Consider the following 18,631-nt stretch of genomic DNA (forward strand, 5'->3'; position numbering starts at 1 on the left):
AGTTAGAAAATTCGTTTGCTCCTATGCTGCGTATTTGTTAGTTTGCTACATCGAGTCAATCAGCTCGAACGTTTTGAAACTATAAGGAACTGGTTATGCTACTGTAACAAGGTGTACAACGTATGACAGCTAACTGGAATATACGGTCAGCAGATGACAAACGGTAAACCAAACGTGTAAGGAACTTTTAGGGCCAATATTTAAATGTACTCATTGAAGCAATCGCCAATAGTGTAAAGATTCTTGTTCGCTAATTTAAAAAAAAAAACAATAATTTAAGATTCACTCCCACTGCGTACAGATTGCACATAAGTATTTTGAGAGATCGTTTTAAAACATACTAACATTCACAATAGAAAACTAAAAGGAAGCAATAATTTCGTACATCATACCTACACCTATTTCACTTTTCTGTGTTTAAATCGTGTACTCTAGCACATTGGAGTCACATTGGTGTTTCTCTCACCATATTTTATGCAAACTATCCCAGAATACAATAACGTTCGGAATTTCGCTACGCAATCCTTATCAGCTCTGTGGTCACTTTTCATTCTAGGCTGTATAGTTTAAGGAAACTGATAAAGTTATTGCAAATTATAAAAATCATTAAATGAGTATTTGCCCATGTTTCGACTTTTTTAGTTGTGATGTTCATCCTTAACGAGTCTTGAGGATGACTTCCATTGGAACGGTCGCCGATTGCTGTGTTATTGCGCCATTACTAATCCCGTTTGGATGGGGTTTGGTTGTTTCCGCCGTCTTCTTATCGCTTTCCGGTTTGAGTGGAATTCTTATTTTAAGTTCTTTTTTGCGCGTTGGAGGAGGCTTTGTAGGTGCCCTAGGAACATCAGGTAAACTACACACATCCTTCAGGTAGTTGTACACCGTTCCCACTCGATCCAGCAAGCGGTTAGAATAGCGATGAGCGGTACGATCGACGACCGATGGTGTTTTAATGCAATCATCTCCACCGAATTCACATACCTACAAATGTAAAAATAAAACATTTAAATCCAAACATATTTGATCGTAGGACAAAAAGATATTTCTAAAGAAAAGCAGAAGTAAATTCAAAAGAAGTCATGTTTTACAGGTGCGTTTCGATAGATTTTTCAGCCTACCCGGTAATGATGCAGAATAGCTGCATCCGCCGGAACGTTCAACGACCCTCGACCTGGACAAAACTCCCACACGAAATGATTCCCTGCCTCGACGACAGCTTCCGGTTTGCAGATGTATTTCGACCGCTGTTTCTGTGGATGCAGTTTCGATCTTCGGCGAGTCTTCCGTTGCGTGGTCAGCGCTGCCCGCAAGTGTGCCTGCCTGTCTGATGCCGTGTACATATGCTCATCGTCAGCAAATTGTAGATAGAAAAATGCGTTCTGAAAAGAATACGCTCCCGTGTTGCGATTATTGATGCGCTTCGACAACCATCTGAACCGGCGTAGCGTGGGTGACCAGGGCAGCATGTAAGAAGAAAACAAAACACGTAATTATCGTCATAAGCAGAGCATCAAGTGTCATTCAACACTCTCACTCTTGCGCTTCACCGTAGCATATTTTTCAAAGGCATACTGAAGTGCATACTTCGGAACCACTTACGTGATGAGATCGATCAAAGTGTCATTGTGGTGCGGTATGATAAACTCGTCCAAGTCAATCAAAGCAACATGTGAATATCTGCAGGATGGGATAGCATAATTGATTATTATCTCGCCTTTGCTGCAACTAGAAACTGCCCCAGAGCATCGCACTTACCTGTACATACTTCTATACAAGCAGTCATTGAGTGATGCAAATAGCCCCTCGGTACGAATCTCTTTTTGGGAACGCATTCGTAAATTCCATGGCAAAATATTTACAGTAATTTTTGGCTTTAGTTGTGCAGTATTGTCTTCATTGTATTTGGTAGGCATGTGATAAGAAGCATCGGTCGTATCGACCGTTGAGCTGTTGCGTGCCTTTGCCGGGCTAGCATCCTCGTACGGTACGATGTGCTGTGGCAGATCGCCATTTACGTAATGTTGTAGCACGCAGGACGCTTTTGGGCCAATCGTGTGGTTGTAGAAAGTAAAGTGACTTACGCCCAGCAAGTTATTGAGCTCCAGAAACTCCAACAAGTACAGGGCCTATGAAATAAAAAAAAAAAGAAATGAATACCATATTTTCAATGTGCAGTCTGCAAACAAGTGTTGATATGTGATATTACCTGATCATAGTTGAAATGTAAGGGTTTTACACACACCCCGATGCTGTTCGGAATGTTGCTAAATGTGCGATTTGTAAAATCAGGATCCTATATTGGCGAGTTGCAAAGAAAAGCATAAACAACAGGTAAAAAAGTTTATTTGTAGCATTAGGTCTTTTTTTATTTCCTGCATAATTGATAACTAAGTTCGATTTAAAGTTTAAGCTATGTTTAGCTATTGACAATCTTACTAATAATCTTACCACAACATAAATCAATTTCAATTTCTACAATACGAATCAAATTAACTAAAAGACATTAAGAAGATACTCTATATATGATGCCTGTGTCAAGAATACCTCATCAACCTAATATTTTTATTTTACAGAAACTATATGACCGCAATAAAACTTTACAAAAATCGGTAATATAGTGCACCTATGTAACAATTGATAAAAAAAAAAACATACAAACTCATTTTTTAATTTGTAATATTTCTTTAAAAAGAATTTATCTGTGTTTGAAAGGGTACGAGTATCACCTTACGTTATATCATTCATAGCAAGAAACTACTTACATTGTCTGTATTCCGCAGCATGAGTACGTTGCCCGGGGCCGCTCTTATCTTACTAACCACACTCACAGCGTGAGGAATTTCTGGGTACGGTCCCCTTATGGGACACAGGATAAAGCAAGCGCTATATTTAAGATTCCAGTTCTCTCGAATGATCTATAATGTAAGCGTTGGGAGAAGACAACCAAAAACCTTATTCTAGTAGCCAAATCACCATTACGGTGCAAACTCCCTGCTTACTCACCTTCACGCGTGCCATCACCGAAGCCGATCGATATTTCGTACTGTTTACCCCAGTTTGGTACCAAAACCGGCACCACACTTTTTCCGGACCACGTGTTTTGGTTGCCCCAATAACACGCACCAGCTTGCCGTCACGTCGATCATAAAAGGCGGAAAACACAAAAAACTTGTACCTGTCGAAAAAAGTAAAATATGCAGAACGAAACCGGGTTCATCGTCGCACTATCGTGTCGAATGCACTCGTATTCAAAGCAATTACCTTGTACCGTTAACTATCTCCCACGAGCCGTCCGTGGGCTTCATGTCGGCCGGAAAGCGGGGCAGCGTTTGCTCGATCTTCGACGGCAACATCTGACCCCAAGGCACAACGGGAGGGTTCCGCGGCTCGGCCGAATCTGTTAGCACGGATATGCCAATAGAGTTTTTCAGATCTTTGAAATTGATAGGAGAAAAGTACAACCATTCACTAACGGCAATGTCTACCCAAGGATTACACAGTGAGAATAGAACCAAGTGCGTAGCAAGCAAGGGAAATGCAGACTAAAGATTCTTGCATTAATTGAACCTTATGCTTAGTGAAATTATGTGTAGTTGAAATTAAAATAACATGAAAAGTGTAACGATTCAAACCCAACCGAGTGATACTGCTATTGGTAAAACAAATCGTTCAAATAAACATAATACAAGCAGCAAATATAGCAACCAAAAACTATGTATTCGCTAAAGTCGACTAGCCGACGCAAAGCAGTATACCTTTTTGATTCTTAAGAATGTTCTTCACAGCTGCACCGCCGTACTTGGTCTCCCGCACGAAGATTCCTGTGTCGTCTAGATAGTCATCCTGTGGAGGCACACACACACACGAGGCAAATCCCGAGCCCGATTCGAACGAGCAAGTAGAAAGCAAAGGGTTAGTGTCGATTGTTTCCGCTACCGTGTTACTACCCGGCTCATTTAGCTGTATCGACTGCTATCTTATTAAGCCTCCACGCTTACGGAATAATTTAGCTTCAGCTTACCTTCACGTCGTCATAGTCCGGGACAGATTCACCGAACCGGCCTCCATTGCTGCCGTGCCGCACGATGATGCTACCCGCCCGGCCCCGGTCATCTATCATGAGCACCTCCGTCAGGATGATCAGCCCGAAGACGGCGAAGAACGCTACGACAATCAGGAAGCTCATGCCCGCACGCTCCCGCGCTCCCCATGACGTTTTCTTCATGCGCTTCGTACGGGAGGACATCGCCGCTACTGCTGCTGCTACCTATCACTTCAATCGGCGTGGCGTGGATTATGCCTTCTCCTTCTCTGTGTCCGATGTCTGACGGTGTCTTAGCGAACGAAACCTCCGCAGCAGTCTTGGGTCGCAACGTGTCGTGACGTGTGGAGAGTCAAGGATACCGAGGACTCAATCAATGACGCCGTGTGGAAGGAGTCCTCTGATAGTGAACTGATGGTTGCATGCACCCACACACACGAACGCACAGCGATACATTCGTGAGGACAATGTCTCGTTAGCGGTGTCCTGATGGCCGGGCTGGTACACGAGTGATGGGCCGTTCGGTTTTATCCTTTCAACACGGCAGTCCACTTCCATCTGCTTTGCGGCATTGTGGTTGACATTTAACCCGTAGATCGTGGCTGTACGATACGGAAAGGACACGATCATATACATATGCATTAACAGAAGCTACATTGAATTCATGAAATTGCCGGTGGAGCCGACGGCTGCACTGCGAAGCCTTTGCAAACACTTGCAAAAGATAATGCTCATCGCAAATAACGACAAGCACATGCACTCGTTCCGTTGCCGGCTTCGGTTGCCTTGGCTGAGCGGGGGATCGCCAACCGTACCCGGATAGGCCATCCATTGCAGCCATCCTGTTGGCGCAATGATAATAATAGAGTGGAAAGCGTACAGCGCTTCGTTGTGCAAGGCTCGTAAAATTTTAAACATCACTTGCAGCGCACAACGCAAACCATGTGAACGTGGAGGACAACTTAAAGACGCTTTTGCGACGTGGCATGCAATCGGCGTCGAAGAAATCTTTTCAGTTTTGTAGTGTATCTTTAAAGACATCTGTTATGCAATCCTAGATATTGCAAACACGAACTTTTGCTTTCACTTATATCAATTACAAAACTAGATATGGTTTAAGATATGTTTTGGAAACAATAATAACTTGATAACATAATTTTATCAGAGTCAAAGATGTAAAAATATTACGATAAAGCAAAAGGCCTAATGTGACATATGAAGAGAACAGTTCTTTTGCTACATCATTTGAGGTTTTATCGTCATGCTCTCACAAACTCTAATAATCTTTTATCAGCTAGGAGTAGAAGCTTATCGTGCGTAGTAGCGGTCGGGATCGATAAATATTTACCATGCATCTGCCGCTACGTCTCCTAGGGAAATTATGCTGGTTTGCATACGAAATGCTCGAAAATGTTCCTCCCATCTCCTCCGCTTCAAACTTTCCACCCGCCTTGTGCACCTAATTTATTGTGTTCGTTGTGCCACACATTACGTTCTTCCGCAACAGGACCATCGAACTAACAAAGATATCGCTGCTGCATCACCGATGGGCTTGGCCGGTACGTCCGCTGTTCCGGTTGACACTCATCAATAAAGTATCTAATATATTGCCCCAAATAAACGGTACACCCCATCCTTTACCCCATCCAGTTGTCCGAAAAAGGATCCTTCTACTGCTGGTTTGATCTTGGTCAAACTTTTTCCGTTGTATAACAAAGTACAATCATTTCGTAGGACACATGAAAGTGAGCAGTATCAAAAGGGTGTGTTTCTAATGAATCCCATGACCACGATAAATGTCAAGGATCATCCACTTTCTCATTTCTATGCAATTCTTTGCTTCGAGTTGCTTGAAGCAAATGTGTCTTTCCTACGAAGAAATGTAGGTCACGGCTGGGTTTTTGTTTTCGCTTAGCAAACGCCTTGAAATGGCCGGTCGAGAGGCAAACTGTTGCCAGCAAGAATAGTCCGTGCGGATTAAATGTGTTGCAAATCTATTTTCCTCTTTGCTCAAACATCCAGTATGCTCGAAGGTATGGTATGGTCTGTTGAGCTTGTGCATATCTTAGTTTAGAAAACCATCCACTATTATGCTATGTTCATCCGAGATTCCGACAAACGTCATGCCGGTTATGAAACAAACAAATAACATAATGTAATCCACTACTTACGGTCGTCGTGTTAGGCCAAATATTAGCAAACGTAGCCTCCGGTGTTACCATCAACAACATTCGAAGCTGAAATTATTCTGTCGTTTGTCGAGTTATTTCACTTTTGCCACTTTAGTGGCACACACCATGCACAGCGGTAGATGTGTGGAACGGTGGGAGGATTTATGTTTGTCAACCAATAATAATTGAACGACAGCTCCGCTTCTGTGCAAATCTTCACGTTCAGTTCCCTTCACTTTAACAACCCCTCTCCGAAATAAGCATCAATTTCCACAATATCGGTAGGACTTTCTCTCACAACACTTTCCTGTCGCCGCACGAGCAGGACACATCCTTTGAGCACAAGCACATTTCACACCAGTCGGGGTGGAACCAACCCTAGACGGCCATATTTAGTAGCAAACAGCTAGCATTGTTTTGACGAGCAGCGTACAGGATGAACACTGACACTGGACCGACGAAAACTAGCTCTGTTTTCCGTGCACTGTTACGACAGTCTGAGTGCGTGTTGGTGTGTGACATAACGACGGTACATATCTATGCACAAAATCACTAACACCAATGGAAATCTCTTCGCTCTGTTCAGGGAAACGGCGCTAAAAGGATTGCCTCATTTTAGCTTCTGTCGTTGTTATTTCACATCTTTTTCACCAGCAGTATGTTTGTTGTATGTTTTTAATGTTTTTACCTTAAATTTTATATCCTTATGGGTGCTTTGTATGCTTCTCACACGAATGCAATAGATAATTTCAACACGTGCCATTTGTCATTGTGAGCAGGATGGAAGTTGGTATGTTTATGTACTACTGCGCAGGTGCACAGTGGGGTTTTCTTTTGAATCTACCAATACTTATACATTTATTTGACATCTATTAGCACGGAAAAATATTTTCGACAGTTGTCAGAATTTATTGTTATCATATTTTACAATTTCCTGATGACCAAATCAGTTCTTTTTCCTAATCATTGAAATTCTAGAGAGTTTTCAAAAATATGAAGAGCTGATTTTTTTATTTTTTTATTATTTCAGCTACACAACAACTATCATACTGGCTTTAATTATTAGTATCAAAGGTTGTCAAACTTAATTTTAGCAATCAAACTTATTCGAGTAGATGCTGCTCTCTTATTTTGCTTTGTTTGTTAATTGTTATTAATTTGAGTGGGTGATATTATTGAAATAATAGAATACTTTTTTTTTTATTTTGTGGTACATGTATTCCTCGAAACATACATGCCTATTGTGCATGAATTATGAGATATGCATTTTTTTTTAAATTTGACAGTTTTTCCACATTGCAATAGTTCAATTGATATATTTGTTATACCTAATACAAATATCCGTTATAGATCATTCAGAATCTAAAAAAAAATTCGCGTTGTTGAGAATCATCTTCTCATTCTATTTGGCGTAACGTCTTACGCGGACATGCCGCCCTATACAGCTTTCGAGATTTAAGAATCATATGGTATAGATAATTGACCTGCTAGAACCACCCTATTCAAACATAGCATATAATATTTTGATTACAGTAGGTAAATTCGTCTTAGGCGGAAAATGTAATATACACGGTTTAGCTTTACATCAGATTTATTAGACATGTTTGGTGAGACATTAACACGGTAAAATGTTAATACTACTACTAATCGTATCTATGTATCTAAAAGCACAATCAATCGTTTTGAAAATATATTTTATTATTTATTCGTAAAATTGTCAAATAAGATAAAAAGTTACATCATTCGAAAACCAAAACTATTAAAATAGTGTTTAAATGTGTGACGATCATTTTCACGATATAGATCATAGTTCTAATGATTTCAAGAACTAGCGGAATTTGGGGCAAGTGTGCCATACGGGGCAAGAGTACCACCAAGCATTTTTCCTTAAAAACTTTAGTTTAATGATCAATTGTATATACAGTTGGTTGCTTTCCAATGACTAGGTATACTGAGCCGAATTTCATATAGACCAATCGATATTTCCCATTGTTTTGAACTGATTTACGTTGAGTTTCAAAATTGAGCAGAATATTATAATTTTTTAATCCAACCAAATAAGCTCTCAAAAATCATGCGAACAATCAACCGAGGAAATATTTACACCACCGTATAGCTGAGAAAACGTGATTTTTTGTGGGGTTAGTTGAAAAAAACTTTCTTTTTGTCACTGAAAAATTCAATTTCAAAAAAGTTACAACTTTTGGGGCAAAAGAGCCATCTCTATTTGGGGCAAGTGTGCCACCATCTTTCATAGGCGCGAGCTGTCAAAAATGTAAACATTGTTGTAGCGTTCACCGGTATGGTGCGCTTTTACGAGCGGATTCTACTCCGGAAAAACAGACCAGCAACAACCCATATTGCGATACAGTTTGTGATGAAAATGGGTTCATTGGTGACTCAAGACATGTAGTAATACATACACTAGTGGTACAAACGTAATAATTTCCAATTACATTATCTAAGAAATACGGAAGAAATCTAAGAAATAAATATAATTATCTAAGAAATACGGTTATTTAACCAGGTGGCCATTTTGCCCCATACGAGTGGCACTCTTGCCCCATAGCCCAAAAAACAACGTCTTTTTGGACCCTTTTTAAAACGCTTCAAAAACTGTTTTGTTTGCAATTTTTTCAAGCGAAACTTAGTTATAAGTGAGGAAATAGATGTTAAATGGTTATGAGATTGAAATCGGCTTTCGAAAAACACGTTTTAGTGAGTTATAACTTGAAATGCTTAAGGTGGCACACTTGCCCCAAATTCCGCTACATGTTCATAGATAGAGCTACTCCCCTAATCACAACTAGTAACAACTTAAACGGCCTGTTTAAAATTCGATACAATTTGATACAATACTATGATACAATATTGTATATTCGTTTCAGACTTTACCAAATTAAGTCAAATTGTGTGACTTGATGTGTGATCCTGGAGTACGTTTAATTATACAAAATTATTTTTCTGTCAGTTTTCACATTTTTCACTCATGTTTCATTTATAGGTTTGACACCCTTATCGCCATGAAATATTTCATGAGTTTCGAAATGTTTCATTGAAAGTATCATAACGAAAGTATCTTGATGTTTATTTTTATTATTACTGTTGTTTGTGGTTCTAGTTACGTTCAATATAATGTAATTCACCATTTACTGCTTAATACGAATTATATTTCTTAAATTTTTAAAACAATACCGCTTTTCAAAGGGAAATCGCGAGAAACCCAGTATGTACCCGTATCTCCGTATTAGAGACTCGGAGTCAAAGTAATCTTATCAGCAAATCTTATGCTTTGGCTTGATGTTTTGATAAAAAATAGACCTTCCCTTCGTAGCCAAAGGTTGTTGATGCATTGATCGCATAAACGGTTTACTGTAAAGTCGTGATGGATAAATACGAGGAGAATTTGTTGAGGTTAAACATAAAAATACGTGACCTAATTACACAACTCGACTGTAGTGAGTGCGGCTCATTGCTTTTATTAAAGTGTGTAGTTAATAGTGTTCTGATATGATATCCTCATTTCAGTGGAAACCAAAAACCGGAAGCTTCAGCAAGAAAACAATGTGCTAGTAGAAGATGTGGCAAACTTTCGCGCACAGTATGCGTTATCCGAAGAGGGACGGCTGCGTTGTAAGTCGGTGCTGGAGAAAGAAATAGCTCGTAATAGTGAACAGTACGAGGCACAGGTGTTGCTCAAAAAACGATACAATGATCTAATTCGCGAGTACGTTGCGCAAAACCAGAAGCTTAAATCTTATGAACAAAATGCTTTGGAAGTGAAACAATCTAGAGCGAAAAGAAAGCAAGCCCCTGTTGAGATTATTGGCAAGTGGATAATACAACTCACACAAAATTTGACTTCCTTGGAAATGAAGTGACTATTAATATTATATCATTTTCTATTCTCATTTTCTGATAGGCAAGCTATCAGACATAGGAAAACCTAAGGCTATCGAAGACAAAGTAGCCTCACTCGAGCATCGCTGTTCTGTTCTGGAGAAGGAACTTTACAAAGCATATGCGACAATTGATGATTTAGAGTTTGAACTGGAATCGGTAATTATAAGCTGTGCCAAGTGATTAACCTAACAAATATTAAAAAAAGTTATTGATTTTCTATTTCAGATTGACCATCTCGAAAATACAAATGAACGGTTGGAGCAACAGATTAAAGTTTTAAAAGCTCAGCTAGACCAATGTCATTGTGAACCGCTAACACCTGACACTGCAAACAGTGTGACTTCACCATTGAGTCAAGATACATTGTAAGATACTTTACTTTACCCTCACGCTCAAATCATTGCACAGCTAAAGTTTTATGTTACTAATAACATTTTATTGGGTTTCTCATTCTTAAGCTACCCATTTGAAAGTGTAAAAGACGCCCAACAAAGTTCAACAGCAAAAGGACCAGAGGTAAGTTAGGCTTATGATGGAGTCTGAAATACATATTGAAAATAAAATCCATTCGCCAATTCGGCTCTGCGACCCAGCTAAGATTCCACGCCCATGCGGGTCGCCCATGAACGGTCTACAATGCCCACGGCGATCACAATCGCGTTCGGGAAGGACATCTAAAATATGGCAGCGATCGATTCATTAACTATCAACTAGTGTTGGCCTACCACCAGGTGACTTCGGCTGCGCAAACCATGCGAAAGCCATTTGCTTGCAATTCTTCCCGGTCAATTTAGACCACATTTCGGCGCTCATTGCCATGTTTTGGCAATCCGACATCCTTTCTGTCTTGTTCACCCGCTATCCCATAATGTGGTATGCCTGTACGCTGCGCTTTATCGGCACTTAAACGAACTGTTCCAATTTGGCACTGCACAGAATGGATACAAAAAAAAAGTTCCTCTTTCATAGCCGCGCAGGTCACTGCGGGTGTTCAAAGCCATACAGGCTGGTAAGTGAGAGCTTTTCAAGGCTGAACTCGGCTGAAGAAATGTTCAACAGGGCAGAGAAAGGGGTCGCGAAAACGACGTTTAATTTAAAAGCGTACGAAACAGCCCATGTCTGTCGACCTCTTTCGTCGGCGTTTCCATAAGGCGAAACGAACAACAACAACAAAATCCACACAAAAAACGGTACCGGCACAATCATCCACTGACAGATAGGTGCACCCGGTGAGTAAATAGTAAGCGATTGACTTCGCCACCGAGGTCGCTGTAACGATCATTCTTCAGGAGCAAGTTGTAGAAGAAACAAATGATAGTCCTAGCTCTGACATTCATTCGAGTTAGTTCACGCATTTCTGTCTTCTTGATTGCAAAGTCCTGCAATTAGTAACAATATCCTCAATCCAATTTTAAATAATATATGTGTATCAACAAAAAATATTCCACACGGAATTTCGTACCAGTTTAAAAATTATGGAAAATTAAGCTATTGAAGGTTGAACATGGTACGCTACAATTTATTCATTCCCAACACTGTTCAATCCTTTTACTCGTATCGTAATATTGCGCTAGGCAGGTAAATGAACCAATTACACGGAGTTCGCCAATAATCATTCAACATCGGCTCGCTTTTGCTCGTTCTTTAACGTGGACCCCGTTTGCTCCAGACGGCACCTTTGTACGTGGGTGATTGGTGACCTCTTTCTGTGCCACGTTTCGGCGGACGTATGTGACTTAAGATTGAAAGTGATCAAATCTCACAGATCGTAGCTTCAATTTTCACGGTCGAGGACTCAATCCAATATGGTGCAGCTTTTGCTGTTACATCACACAGTCGCTAAGAGGGCGAAAGTTTTGTTTTGTGGCAATTTACTATCACCATTTTTTAGATAATTTGGGATGAGGGAAGGTTTTCTTTACTTTGCTTTGCTTTGGAGCAGTCAGATGGCCAATAACCTATAGACGTCTGCATAAACAAAGCTAGTCAAGTTTAATTCTCATCTTTCACTTTAATAAGAACTGATCGTTTGTAGTTGCATGGTAAAATGAGTTTAGTAAGCATTTACTGACCGGCTTTACCAAGTTAACCGTTACTTCCAGCATACAGGGTTTCCCACGATTTATTGGTTGGCTCCCATCAGTTTTTGGAAAGTTCCCATATTTTTTGGTGCGTTTCTACAATTTTTGGGCCGTACCCTGTAACTTAAGTATTGCAATAAAATATTTATTTTTGTAGATAGTTAGATTTGTTTTTTTGAAATTACAACTTTTTTTCGAAGTTGAAAACATGCAAATTTAAGTGTTTTCTTTTATATGATTACTTATGTTTTTTACTTCGTACATGTTATTTTTAATTGTTTTTACAAATTTCATACATATTTACGTATATTCAGATTATAATACACCTATTGATCAACTATTGATTGATTTGAAAAAAAAATGCTAGGTTTTTGATAAATAAAAAATCCCCAAAGTTGTCCGAAATGTGACTGCATCGCAAAAAGGCGTCTGATTCCTCATGTTATAACGGTAAGCGCAAAGTCAAGTTCACGGCATTTCACTCACAAATCTTCTTCACAAGTTGCCTCTCCTACTTCGACGTTAATCTGCACTTTATTGGGAACCACAGTAGCGGGAACTGGTTTCCTCAAGAAAAAAACACACACAAAAGATCAGATTTCATCAAACGACATATCAGCAGTGAAGTAGATGAGCTGGCACACGTTGATGGCACATCCTCCGTTTGCCAATCATTGTCAAATTTGAATTTTATATTGTCTAATTATAACTGTTATTTTGTAACCTTTGAATAAAAATAAAATTAACTGTAATAATTTCTGTAGCTCAAAGGATTAGTTCTTGGAATCTACGTAACAAAATAACGCAACTGTATGTTTTATTTTTGTCTTACTATTTTTTGACAAAACTGTATGTGAATAGATTATCTTTCGTTGGACATTTCACAAAGACTTTATCAGGATAAAATACTGTACTGTAATATGAATATGAATACGTAATATGAATTATAAGTAATATGGACATATTTTGTAATTAATATACTACATATTTCCAACTCTTCTTTACAGATCTACCACAATTTGACTTTAGATGATCCGTTTTGTGTGATGGAAGAAAATTTAGATAATATACAAGAGCTAACAATACACCAATCAAGTGTAAATCGTGCCTCAGAAGCTATGGAAAGAGAAGGACATCATGAACCAAACCAAAACTAACCAAAACCAAACCAAACTAAACAGTAAAAAAAATATTGAACAAAACTCAAAGATACACTTGTTGAATTATTCAAACCAAATATTCAAGTATCAGTTATCATTCATGTCACACAGTTTTATTTTACTTAAATATGTAATCAAAATCAACTACTTCTGGAATATACTTCTGGGCGGTCCCGTGGTACAGTCATCAACTCGTACGACTGAATAACATGCCCGTCATGGATTCAAATCTAGAATGGACCGTCCCCCCGTAGCAAGGATTGACTATCCGACTGTGCGGTAATGAATTAAGTCTCGAAAGCCTGTGTAGTTCGGCATGTCCGCGTAGGACATTACGCCAAAGAGAAGAAGATATACCTCGTTAATAGTTCAATTGATTTTAAAATAAAAATGAAAATCTAATTAACCGCATTAAGCTCCATCATTCCAATCAACGTAAAAGGAAGAAATTGAGACATGTGTATGAATCAATCTTCAATTTTGTTTCATTTCTCAAGCTAGTATTAGCTGCAAACTGTCCCACTCTTCAATAATTGTGAATTGACGAAATAACACATTACAACAAGGTCAATCTGTTGATGACGAGTTGTATAAGATCTTTGTTGCTTATGTGCAAAAATATGTCTCCAACCATGCCACAGAGTAAAACTGAACGAAAAATGTACACACCGTTGATCATTACCATCGTTCGTTTGCAGATTGCAACGCAGCGGCTATAAAAGTCGTGTCGCGAGATGTCAATCAACTTTCGTTGCATGCCACACACAGCAACATGGCAGCTGGGGATGGATTGGGGAAGGATGAAAAAATGTAAGGAACGCATTTCCCGCTCCCCATTGCGATCTTACCATTCACAAATATCAGTGGTGCCGCATCGTTACACAACACCCAACTTCCATTGAATGACCATTTTCCAACGATCTGCTGGAATCTGGTATGAGCGGTTGGATCAATTCGATGCTAAGAGTGTCTGTTTACTTAACACACGTGGTACAGTCTATGATTTCTAATGAACAGTGTTAGTAAGAACACTGATTGCTTCTGTATCATTTTGGTAAAATAAAAATCATTTTTATTCAATATGCATTTGTGTGAGTGTGTTCGACATATACCACATGATCTACAGTATCAAAATGACTCATTGTCATTTGTGGTTCAATTTTATGTGGTTCAATTTTATTGTCTGCGGGTATATTCCAAAACGACTTCCAATCTTGTAGCCCTCTTTCGTTGTTTTTTTCATTTTTTTTTCAAATACGCTTTTCGTCTGATTGATTGATCCACTCTGCAGGAGTGAGACGCACCTCCAATTCAAAAATAATTGAGACATTCGGCATGCAGATTAATGATTATAACAAGCATGATTTATATCGCGACGCATATTCGCTTAGCAACACATTTGCCTGAACATTTTTATTTGATACTTTTGTCTTTCTTTGCTTCTTTGCATCATATGTAATCAATTGCAAATGATCAAAACTCGCCACATGACGGCATATACACATATCCATCTGTTGAAAACACATAATGCGCAAAAGTTGATATACACTTCTAAGCATAAGATCTGATTTAAATGTAAATTTCAAGGCCTGATTCTAGTTGGCACTAGGCTAAGTTGTTTCACCAAATTTCACATACCCTTTGTGTGAGCTCTACCAAACATCCATCCTCAGTGTGCAGTCGAAAACATGATGAATGCTTTTAAAGGGCTTTTGGCTTTGAAAATCCCAAGAGTATCTAAATATAGGTATCGGTTAAGCTGAAACAGCCATCCCATGTGTCCTCGAGCACGTGCCCTTTGATGCTTGACAAGAAATTCCGCCCATCGATCCATCTTCCATCGATCAGTCACTAATTGATAAACGTTTAAGCTTAGGCGTCTTTCAGGCGTCGTATCTCGATGCTTGCTGGCAGGGCGGGATTTTTCTGTTTCGAACGGACAAGTCCTTGCTAGAAGATTAATTAAAAAATACGTGGATTTGAAGCCACTTTGCAAGCATACAGTCCGGTTCACGTGGAAGGGTGTCAAAGAAAAAAAGGTTCATACATCACCTGAACTTGAACTGCGTGTGCTTCGTCAATGGCTGCATAGCAAAGGTACTCATTAATTATGTTTGCTTCTAACCATCCGGCGACCCACAACTATGGGTTGAATGTTTGTGAACGCGTTGCTCTAATCTGGACACACTTGCCGGAGGCAACGCCAATGGGCTGCATTTCCATGGGGGTAATATTGAAAAAAAAACCCAATGATCTCAAAATTGAAGCATTCGACGGATTCCACCACTCCGCATTACATGCTTTGACCCCCAAAATGCTTCCCCGTCAATGTGTGTGTCATATGGATCATTGTCCCTTCCCCGGTACGAGCCACTGGCAGCGGATGCTAATCCGGAGCAATGGCGTGGCGCTCTGAACCCTGCAGCAGCAAAAAGGTGTGGTTAACGCCCGGAATAATGATCTCATCGTTTGGCGTAGATCCCCTTCTCTGTGTGGTTTGTGCGGCTTCCACCTGCTAGCCTGCACGATCTCATGCTAGTTTGCCTTCTGAACCGTAGGGTGAGAGTGAACGAGACAACACGTAAAAGTAGTTGCGGCATTGTGACACATTTCACCGAAAATTAGTGCAACCCCTGGCGAGATTCAAACGGTTCGGTTTGTAGGCTGGAGGGCTTTTTGCCTCGTTGAGCTTCGGATGACGGGTGGATTCCATTGGTCCTATGAAGTTATATGGAGCAGTTTGCTGAAATCAGTATATAAAGTGAATGTTGACCCGAGAATTAGCACAGTTCACCAAAGCCTTCCAGTCAGCTAAGATCGTTGTCTGGTGTTTCAACTGGTCCTGAAAGCATACTTGCTAGTTTTTCGGTCGTGATGGCTTTCAAAGTGCGTATTTCCATGTGCAGTGACATTTAAGTGCATTGTGAAAAGTGCTATTTCTACTTGTTTGATTCTAACATACGTTTCATTGTTGTTCACTCTCTTCAGTACGTCGCTCTGTTCGCTATTATCGCTGTGGCCAGCGCCCAGCACTATCAGCAGTACCAGCAGCCACAGTACCATCATCAGCCCGAATACCACCAATACCAGCCACAGCAGGTTGTTTACAAGCAACCAGCGCTGCTCAAGACTGTCCAGCCCGCTCTGGTTAAAACTGTCCAGCCTGCTCTGGTCAAGACCGTGAAGCACGTCGAATATCCCGATGCTCCGGCCGAGTACCAGTTTGCGTACGATGTCCATGATGATCACACCGGAGATGTTAAGAGCCAGCAGGAGGAACGCCATGGGGATGTCGTCAAGGGACAGTACACCCTGATCGATGCTGATGGTTACCGCCGCATTGTCGATTACACTGCTGATGACCACAACGGATTCAACGCTGTTGTCCGTCGTGAACCAGTCGAAGGTCACAAAGTTGTAAAGACTCTGGCTCCTGTTGCTAAGGTTGTTGCTCCTGTCTATGCTGCTCCGGCTAAGGTCTATGCTGCTCCGGCAGTCACCAAGGTGTTTGCTCCCCAGCCAGTGCACTATCAGCACCAACCCGTCCAGCAGTACTACCAAGCTCCAGCTCCGGCTAAGGTGTATGCCCCTGTCGCCAAGGTAGCTCTTCCGGCCGTCACTAAGGTTGCTCTTCCAGTTGCCAAGGTGGCCTATGCTCCGCATCAAGAAGCTGTCAACCACGTCCAGTTCCACGGACCGTCCAGCAACTACAACTACTAAGTGAACTCCCGCTTGTCACACTGAGATGAACGAATCTGATCATAATGAAATTCGCGAATGAATGGCTGTTACGTTAACTAATTGTAAATACAAATGTAGATACAGTGCCTTCGATCAAGGCTGCAAATGTGCTATAATAAATGATAAAATCAAACATTTCTGTTTGAAATGATAACACTGGGTAAAACCATCTGGCCTTTTTTCTCACAATCTGGCCAAAAGCATCCCAAAATGTATTTGTTTCATAGTATTATAGTTATATTTTTCTGCTTTCAAATCATACATTGTTTGGATTATGCATATACCTTTAAGGCATGCAACGAAGATTTTCTACAGTTGAAGTTGATTGCTATAATAACATTAAATAACTACTTGATCTAAAACTTTGTATGATTCGTATCGAAGCTTTCCAATGTGATCTGTTTCTTTTTTGCTCTAAATGATGGTATTTTTATTGTCCTTAAAATGAATTTTCGTAAGAATAATCAAAGAAAATAAATGATATGTTTTTTTTAACATTCATGGTGAAAAGTAAGAACTTTGATAGTTGTAGAGCTTATGCATTCATATCATGCCATGTAGCTAGCCAATTTCACTTGTAGTTTTCCAATTCAGCTTCATATCATGTAGTTTCCCAATTTGAAAGCTAACATTATGGCATTTATTCAGCAATTAGAATTTACAGCATTAGAATTTAAGCCTAAAATATTTCAGATTACAAATATAAAAAAAAAAACTATATGCATTAAACATGCTCGATACAGAATTAACTAATGATTTATTTTTTACTGTCCAGGTAAAAATACGTTTTTAAGAAAAGTTAGAAACTGTTCGAAATTTTAATTGAAAGCATAATTAAAGCAATATGACCATTTCACAGCAAACAAAATATAAACCACAAACAAGTATTTCCAGAAAGATTTTTTTAAACTCATGCAATATCACGGTGAAGCATATTTTACTTCCACCAAATTAACATTTTTAAAAGGTATCCAAAATGAATTTTTTCATAATGTTCGTTGATACAATCCTGTGACCCGGGCACTTAAATGCGTTCCAACAAATAATATTAAGTACGCAAAAATAATGACAATAACAGGAAATGACTAACTAGATTGGTTTATCCAAGGCAGAATAGTAAATGTAAAAATAATTGAAATGTCAACAATATACCGTAATACAATAACAATAACAATAATAATAATAAAAATGTCAACAATAGTAAAAATTATATGTCAATTTTATTTTTAATATGTTCGAGCGCCGGATAAGTAAGTAAGTAATGTTCGAGCTGATATTGATTGTGAACAGCATTTGTTAGCAATAGTGAGTCCTTATCTTTGATGCTATCTAAGATACATAAGGTACAATACTACAGGTCGGTTCGTTCAGTGTACTTAGACAAGTTTTCATTGGACAGTCAAGGAGTTCCTCTTCTATTTGGCGTAACGTCCTATGCATACATGCCGGCGTATTCAGGCTTTCGAGACCTAATTAATTACCATGCAGCCGGATAGTCAATCCTTGCTATAGGAGAACGGTCCATTCTAA

The 18,631-nt window shown here is 39.5% G+C and overlaps 3 protein-coding genes across 5 annotated transcripts; 2 read left to right on the plus strand and 1 right to left on the minus strand.

Annotated features, from left to right (window-relative positions):
* Window positions 1-456: 456 nt before the first annotated feature.
* On the minus strand, window positions 457-6,992 carry LOC120958412 (uncharacterized). Of its 3 annotated transcripts, none has more exons than XM_040381202.2 (11): window positions 6,905-6,992; window positions 4,025-4,647; window positions 3,759-3,846; window positions 3,265-3,436; window positions 3,007-3,178; window positions 2,766-2,918; window positions 2,210-2,296; window positions 1,759-2,129; window positions 1,603-1,680; window positions 1,122-1,434; window positions 457-984 (listed from the first exon to the last, which is right to left on the minus strand). In XM_040381202.2, the coding sequence occupies exons 2-11, from the start codon at window positions 4,247-4,249 to the stop codon at window positions 658-660; spliced, it is 1,986 nt and encodes a 661-aa protein (XP_040237136.2). In that variant the 5' UTR covers window positions 4,250-4,647; window positions 6,905-6,992; the 3' UTR covers window positions 457-657. The 3 variants fall into 3 exon arrangements, with proteins under 3 accessions (XP_040237136.2, XP_040237137.2, XP_040237135.2); XM_040381203.2 differs by lacking the exon at window positions 6,905-6,992 and adding an exon at window positions 6,217-6,898 and having other exon boundaries at window positions 3,265-3,400; XM_040381201.2 differs by lacking the exon at window positions 6,905-6,992 and adding an exon at window positions 6,217-6,898.
* A 2,568-nt stretch (window positions 6,993-9,560) lies between these two features.
* LOC120959632 (myosin-3-like) lies at window positions 9,561-14,479 on the plus strand. Its single transcript, XM_040383192.2, has 6 exons — window positions 9,561-9,674; window positions 9,745-10,044; window positions 10,139-10,275; window positions 10,345-10,484; window positions 10,578-10,635; window positions 13,208-14,479. Exons 1-6 carry the CDS (start codon window positions 9,602-9,604, stop codon window positions 13,355-13,357), a joined length of 858 nt encoding a protein of 285 aa, XP_040239126.2. The 5' UTR covers window positions 9,561-9,601; the 3' UTR covers window positions 13,358-14,479.
* A 1,599-nt stretch (window positions 14,480-16,078) lies between these two features.
* Window positions 16,079-17,255, plus strand: LOC120955457 (pupal cuticle protein Edg-84A-like). The gene is made up of 2 exons (XM_040376346.2): window positions 16,079-16,246; window positions 16,349-17,255. The coding sequence occupies exons 1-2, from the start codon at window positions 16,235-16,237 to the stop codon at window positions 17,078-17,080; spliced, it is 744 nt and encodes a 247-aa protein (XP_040232280.1). The 5' UTR covers window positions 16,079-16,234; the 3' UTR covers window positions 17,081-17,255.
* Window positions 17,256-18,631: the final 1,376 nt, after the last annotated feature.

This window comes from Anopheles coluzzii, chromosome 3, assembly GCF_943734685.1.
Source record: "Anopheles coluzzii chromosome 3, AcolN3, whole genome shotgun sequence".
Lineage (NCBI taxonomy): Eukaryota > Metazoa > Arthropoda > Insecta > Diptera > Culicidae > Anopheles > Anopheles coluzzii.